This window comes from Myotis davidii, unplaced genomic scaffold (assembly GCF_000327345.1).
Source record: "Myotis davidii unplaced genomic scaffold, ASM32734v1 scaffold1819, whole genome shotgun sequence".
Classification (NCBI taxonomy): domain Eukaryota; kingdom Metazoa; phylum Chordata; class Mammalia; order Chiroptera; family Vespertilionidae; genus Myotis; species Myotis davidii.
This window is the reverse complement of record NW_006289839.1, coordinates 108,109-116,023: the sequence shown is the minus strand read 5'-3', so window position 1 is coordinate 116,023 and position 7,915 is coordinate 108,109. Positions and strand designations below refer to the sequence as shown.

The 7,915-nt window shown below is 37.0% G+C and overlaps 1 protein-coding gene across 1 annotated transcript in view; it reads left to right on the top strand.

Annotated features, from left to right (window-relative positions):
• The window catches only part of LOC102757232 (NKG2-A/NKG2-B type II integral membrane protein), a 12,248-nt gene extending 6,399 nt beyond the window's left edge, over positions 1–5,849 (top strand). Inside the window, exons 3-4 of the mRNA XM_015563237.1 lie at positions 5,237–5,290; positions 5,755–5,849. Of these exons, the coding sequence (XP_015418723.1) occupies positions 5,237–5,290; positions 5,755–5,849 (149 nt within the window). The remainder of the gene's footprint in view (positions 1–5,236; positions 5,291–5,754) is intronic.
• Positions 5,850–7,915: the final 2,066 nt, after the last annotated feature.

The window sequence follows — 7,915 nt, the reverse complement described above, 5'->3', positions numbered from 1 at the left end:
GTGCAGCCCCCACTCCCTTGATGGGCCCGGCTCTGTGGGTGATAGAGGGCGGCGCCCCAACCCCCTGATGGGCCCTGCTCTGTGCATGACAGGGGGCAGCACCCCAACTCCCCTATTGGCCCTGCTCTGAGCCCGACCAGGGGCTGCACCTAGAGATTAGGCCTGCCCTCTGACACCCGGGAGCAGGCCTAAGCCAGTAGGTCGTTATCTCCCCGAGGGGTCCCAGACTGCGAGAGGGCACAGGCCAGGCTGAGGGACCCCCCTCTCGCCCGAATGCACAAATTTTTCTGCACTGGGCCTCTAGTATATATATAAAACCCTAATATGCAAATAGACCCAACAGTGGAACAACTGAACAAGTGGTCACTATGACGTGTGCTGACCACCAGGGGGCATGTGTGGAATATGGTGGGCATTGGCAGCAGGCAGCAGAGTGCAAACATGGCAGGTGTTGGCTGTGGCAGGATGATAGAGCAGGTTGTGAGATTCCAGACCAAGGTGGGGTGCCAGTCACTGTCACTGGGGCAAGCCGTGGGTGGTTACTAAAAATTCTTTGCTCCCAGAGGTTGTGGTCCTGCCAGGCACTCACACCCACTGCTGTTGCTGGCCCCACTTGCATCCGCTGCCAGCACCCCGGCATTGGCCCCGATCGCTCAGTGCTTTCAGTGGGTGTGAGTGGTGGCTGTTGGCCATGATCTCCCCTCAGGGAGTCTCCACCTCCCCATATTCCTGAGGGGCAATCAGGGCAGCAGCTGCCTCTTGCACCTGCTGCCAGTAACAGCCCCACTTGAACCGACTGCCAGTGCCCGGCACTGGTCCTGATTGCCCCTGAGGGCTACTCCACCTCCTCTTGCTCCTAAGAGGCAATAGGGCAGCAGCTGCAGCTCACACCCGCTGACAGTGCTGGCACCACTCACACCCACTGCTGGTGCCAACCCCAATAGCTCAGTGTAGTCAACCCATGGGAGCAGCTGTGGTGGGAACGGAGCTGTTGGTAGAGAGGGGACCAGGGGCCGCAGCAGGAGGGGCCAGGTGGGGGCCAGAGGATGGGCCGAGACCGACCCCTGTGCCCACTGCAGCCTCTCCGCCCACAGTTCCTTTCAAGGTACACAAAAATTGGTGCACTGGGCCCCTACTGCTTCATAGAATGTACTAAGCACTTCCAGCACACATTTTTGGTAATTCATTTTGTGTCTCAGCTAATGGCCACACATAACTTTGCTGCTGGCAGACAACAATAGCAGCAACAACAACAAAAAGGCCACTCATATCTTTTTATTGATTTTTTAGAGAGGAAGGAAGAGAGAGAGAGAGAGTGAGAGAGAAAGAGAGAGAGACCACCCATCAGTCCTCCCAAATGTGCCCCACCAGGGATTGTGGAACCTGCAACCTTTTAGTGTATAGGACATGCTCCAAACAACTGAGCAACCCGGCCAGGCCCATAAGTCATTTTTATAATAAGAGCAGCTAGGACAGGTTACTCTGTCTTCCCCATTCTCCACACTTTTCTTGGTGATGCTGAAGTTATCACAAGGGAAGGGTAGAAATAGGTCTCCAGGTCCTCATCCTATCCACCTCTTCAATGGTGAAACTTTGCCATTGCACTGGGGACAGATGAGGGCCCACAGGGCCCAAAGCTATAGGGATGGGTCTAACTTCCTGTATTCCTGCCCCAGCAGGGTGCTGTCACCACGGACCAGCACAGGAACTATCACTGCAGAATAGTTTTGGAAGAACACTGTTACTGGAAGTTGCTGTGTCTTTTTTGTTTTTTCCAACTCATCAACATGTTGCTGCAAAGGTTGCAATCCTTCGCTGATCATATGGGTAACTTTAATATCTGGCAGACCCTTTTCTGTGACTGTGTTTTGTTTTATATGTACCAGCCAGTGAGGATGCATAGGTATATTATGTACCTATTTGTTTCTACCTATGTGTGTAAGTTAATTTTTATTTTTGTGTGTGATACTATATCCTCTTTATTTCCTTATTTCCCAGCATGAGAAGATGGATGTTAGTTGAACCTATTGTGGCAATCATTTTGCCATACATTCATATCAAACCATCGAGTTTTAAGTTTTGTTTCTTTTGATGCTTATGTCATTTAACTTATTTTTAAAAATCTTGTTTTTCTACCCTTCCCATTTTTTTTTAGTACAGGACATTTTTTTAAATTACTCTGTTCTCCCCCTATATAGTTAGAATTGGGCTTTGTCATTTACAACAACTGATCCTAATTAAAATAGAGATGGTTTTGATTAGAAAATGAACCAAGAAAAAATACAATGAGTACCTATATAATAATTTAATCTCTGTCATGGTGCTATAGTTCAACATCATCTAATGTTCTATCCATCACAGAAACATTATTTTTTGCAAGGGAAGTCTAACTAACATTTAAGAATAAAATGAATGAAGCGATTTTTTAAGAACTAGGGCAGAGAAACTGAGAAGGTAAGTATGAGAATTAATGATTGTGTGACAGTTATCATAAAGGTGAAAACATAGTAATTCTTCACACCATTGGAGACAAATGCCATTAAATAACTATAGTTAATGGGATTATGATTTTAGAAATTTTCCTATTATAATAGAAATTCCATACTGAGAGTATAAGGGAAAAAAGTATGCAATGCCAGGATTCAGTAAGCTGTCTAAGGGTAGAATTTAAACATCTGAGATACACCTAACAAGGCCTAAGTGTTCAGCATTTGTGATTAAGATGTAAGTTAACAGCATGGGCGGTGAAGTCTTTGTCCTCTGATATCTTTTCGAATAAGAAAACACCTTCTCAGAGGCCTTGCCGATGGGGATAAACTACAGCAGGCACTTACCGGCCCAGAGTATCCTACATTCTGGAGGTGTTTGATGAGGTAAACCATCTTCAAAATAGCCCAAGTGTAAGAATTTCCTGTTCAAACTTTCAGTGACATATTTATGAGATCTCTGTTAGCCCGTCTCATGTAGTGGGAGATTACAAATGCTAGATGTGATGCCAGGGAGGTACAATTAAGATACAATCAAATAAAAGAGAACATTGGTATCTTTATGAAAATTTGGGGCAAAAAATGAGAAGAATAAACTATGAACTATGTTGGTGTATATCAAACTATTCAAATTCTTGCCTGTAGAGAATGAATCGAGTGCATGCACACATGCGTTTTTAAGCAAAAACATTTTACAGTAGAATTCAGCAAGAATCACCACAATGAAAAGTTATGTTTATTTTATTTTATAATCAATATAGGTATAATTTATATTTAGCCCAGCCTCTAAAAAGAGATTGTTAAAATGAATTCCCTGAATTACAGCGGTAATCTAAATATACACTTATTTAGATTAAATGAAAGCAGATGGTTTTTAATAAAAATCAGGATTAAGTAGCTCCCATAAAAGGCAAATTTAAGCTTACTTATAAACAATCAAAAGACATTTAAAAAATTGAACAAACATTGCGAGAAGCAGCACCACACTGACAAAGAGACCGTTGTTTAGTGAATTATGTTACAGCATAATAAATAAATATATGCTACTTAATAAAATTAATTTATTTCAGAAAGTTACCATATATGCCAGCACAACTGATGCCCAATCTTTGGAGCACTCAGTCTTCAATCATTATTTGATTTCAAATTTTTCAAAAATACTGGAAACTCTTTTTTCTAATACAACATTTTAATTTTAATACAAGCATTCCGATAATGTTAAATATTTTCATGGAATCTGACTTTAAATTAATGACAATGTCATTATTTATCCTATTCTTTATTCCTCACTGATTTATTGTTTTCTATGGCTCAAACAAATAATATATTGTCAAATGTAGAATATTGGAAAATTATGTCTACTATGAAGCACTTGTTTAAAGATCTAACAAATTTAAAACCAGAGCTTTAGATTTTTCAACTTGGAAATGAGCCCTACTACCCTCTACCCCGCCCAGTTTTCCTGTCCTAGAGATCGCATTATTGCATAGGTCATTTATTCATAAGTACACCTGACTTAGAGCACAGTCTCAATCACCACCCAGCTGCGGAGATGAATAACCAACGTGTAACCTATGCAGAACTGAATTTGGCCAAGTCCGCCAAGAGACAGCAAAGGAAGCCTAAGGGCACCCAAAGCTCCATTCCAGTAACAGAGCAGGAAATAACCTATGCAGAATTAGCTCTTCAAAATGCTTCCCGGGATCTTCAAGAGAGGGACAAGAAGGACCACTCCAAAGGTAACACAATCAATAGACACACAGCATAACTGTTCTAGTCTGTGCAGATGTGGGGGAAAGGAAGGCATTAGCTCACGTATTTTTCATTTGTGAGAATCAGCGCTTAAAGTTGGAATACAGTATTCTAAGATGAAAGCTGAGGGCTAATTCTCTTCAGGTATTGTTGTAAGGGGTAGTCTTTGACCAGTAACGCATGGAGCATTATATTTCCTAAACATGCGATGCTATATTCTGGGAGGAAGATTACAGTGGTAGGTATTGGCTTGGTGTTCAAGTTTATGTATTTGATTCTCTGTATGTAAATGGTCTAAACAATTCTCTCTCTCTCTCTCCTTTCTCAGTGTTTCCTTTTCTCTTCCTGCAGTTTCACCATCACCTCCAGAGAAGTGCATTGCTGGGACCCTAGGTGTCTTCTGCCTTGTCCTGATATCCGCTGTGGTGACGATACGTATTCTCTGTAAATACATTTTTGCAAGGTTATACAGTACTTTTCATTTTTATGTCCATCTGTGGCTCTGAACACTTCATAATGTTATGAAATAGAACTCTGAACCTAAAGTATGCATTTAGGCTAATTGCAAAATGGTAATTCTGAATTTGTCCAAGGCATAAATATCAGGACGATTTTAGAGAGTAGTTTATAAATATATGTACACATATATGACCACATATATCCATATATATATATAATCATATGTCCATATATATCCATATATATATATATATATAAATCAGAATATATATTTTTATATCCTCAAGGCATGTTTTAGTACACCTTATTGAGAAATACAAATTAATTTTTGAGATTGCTTAATCCAAATACTGTGAGATGTAGTTCTCTAAACTTTAGAAACACTTTTCCTCATAATTACCATTACTACATTAATTTTCATTGGTAATTAAATTTTTTTCAGATAATTCTAATCCTAGGCAATACAACACAATTAAACATAAGAAACAATTATGGTGTACTTAGATCAAGATTAATTTAAGAATTACTTTTTTTTTCAGCTAATGTAATACAGGGGCAGAATAATTCTTCATTGGAAACCGAGATCCAGGAAGGTAAATGCTTATTTTCTCAGTTCTGATATTAGTGTAGTTCATTCTTTATCTATAACGTAGGGTGGCCAAAAATAATAGCTTTTTGGGAATGGTAACATAAATTATAATACGAGGCAATAAATATTCATAATGATTATAGAAGAGTGTTTTCTTATGCAACAATATGTAGAAATATTCATTTAAGACCATAATACCCATTGTTGTAGATGGGATCAAAGATAATTTTAGGGTTCTAAAAAAGTGGTTTTCTTCATTGACATTCACAACATGTAGAGAGTGGATATTTTTGGTTTTTTGCTTAATATGGAACATGAACCAGGAAACAAGAGACGAACCCTTTTCTGTGAGTGTGTTTTCTTTTTCTATATTGCACAAATGTGTCTATACCTATGCAAATATGTAAATTAATTTTTATTTAAAAACATTTAAATTGTTTTTGATAAAATTTTATAATCTTTCTTCAGCATATCATTGTGGACATTGTCCAAAGGAGTGGTTTACATATTCCAACAATTGCTATTACATTAGTACTGAAAATAAAACATTAAATAGATCATGAAGAAGAAATGGTAAGATTTAAATGTTTCGATCTTATTTAAAAGTCTATTTTAGTCTATATTTATAGAATTGATTCATATTTTGTATATATTCATAGTTTACTTATTTTAAAGACTATTAACATGCATTGTTTGACTCTCGAATACTTTACATTTTATCCGATTCATGCACATTTGATAATTTCTAGTTCTTGCTTTTTAATAGGCAAGCAAGCTTCTGTAAATGCTTTTTTTCTAAAGCAAACTTTGCTACCTAATTTTACTATACATCAAGAAAACTGAAGGTATCATGATTGTGCAGATTAATTACAAACTTAAATGACCCACATAATTACAAATCATGACATAGAAGTTACCTGTCCACAGTAGCACCTCTCTGTGTGTCTCCTTTAACACTCACATGATATTTTTGCAATCTCTCCATATTATTGCTTTTATCTGTAATTTGTTAATTTTCACTGCTGTATTGTAGTGACATGACATTTTTAATCTCTTTTACCCAGAATATAGTGGTTTTTTAATATGTGAGTATTATGAATAATTATTTTATGAAAATACGTGTCTGATTTTTTCAAATATTATATTGTATTTAAAATAATTTATATTTTATAGAAATATTAAATATAATACATTACATTCATATACTATAAATGTATTTGTAATAATATAATAATGATGTATAAATCTATAATAATAAAAGCACAATATGCTAATTAGACTGGACAGCCAAATGACCTTCCAGATGACCTTCAAGACGAAGCTGGGGCTGTTGAGTGCCAAGACCCTTGCATAAATTTCATGCATCGGGCCTCTAGTACAATTAGATTATTATAATTGCATATGTAGATAGTTAAAATTTATTGTCCTCTATAAATCAGAATCAAATTGCAGTCATTAATATGCCAATTTTTTTTAGATTATCCCAACATGTTCTAGTTTATTATGTAAATACACATTTTATCCAAAAATTACATGGTCCAAGATTTAGTACTGCCAGAACGTTCATTGCTGTATGTTCTGATCATTATATAAAATATCATTTTGACATAAGCATTTTTCTGATTGGTAATGGATAGAACACATCTTTCTGGGCACTAGTTCTTATGGAATTATGTATTGAGAGAATAAGTGCCTGTTCATGTCTCTCTACCATTTCTCCTATGTGTTGCTTGTTATTTCCTTTCCTAGAAGTTGTTATATTTCCTATATGAGCTCTTTTTTAAATTTATAAGTGCAAATAGTGTTTTTGACTGTTGCTTACATTTTCAGTCTCATGTTGGAGTCTTTAAATGACCTGAATTTATTAATGTTAATCTAGTCCAATATATCATTATGGGTGTTAGTGATTATTTTAGAAGTTAGTGAAAGTTTGTGAAGACAATCTGCTGTGTTATATGAAAGATACATTCATTAGTTGCCTCCTCTATGTGCCCCATCTGGGGTTCAAACTCACAACTGAGGTTTGTGCCCTGACTGGGAATTGAACCCACAACCTTCTAGGACATGGGATGATGCTACAACCAATTGAGCCACACTGGCCAGAGCTGCCATCATATTTTCATATAGTTATTTAGACATAGTATTTTTCTAATATATATTTATAATAACTACTTTAAAATATTTTCTAATAACTCTGACATCTTATCCCAGGGAAAATTAGATTCTATTGACTGATTCCCCCACCAAGTATGAAAGACATTCTTTTAGTTTCTTTGCATGTTTTCTAATTTTTGGTAAGTACATATTTTTGATAATATAATATAGTAAATATGGATTCTTCATCTTTCTTAGACTTTTTGTAACTTTAATAAACTTTTAGTGTATAATATTCTCTTTTGAAGTGTGCTTACTCAGTTTTTAAAATTCTCATTATTTGTTTTCATATTTAGTAGATTTATAATCTACTTACCAGAGATTAGCCTTGTGTTTGCATAGATTAGCAGACAACCAATGATTTTGGAAAATATATTCAAATAGGTCAAATCAATATGGTTTTCACCCTCTGTTATTAAATATATGTGTGTGTGTGTGTGTGTGTGTGTGTGTGTGTGTGGGGGGGTGCGCGTGT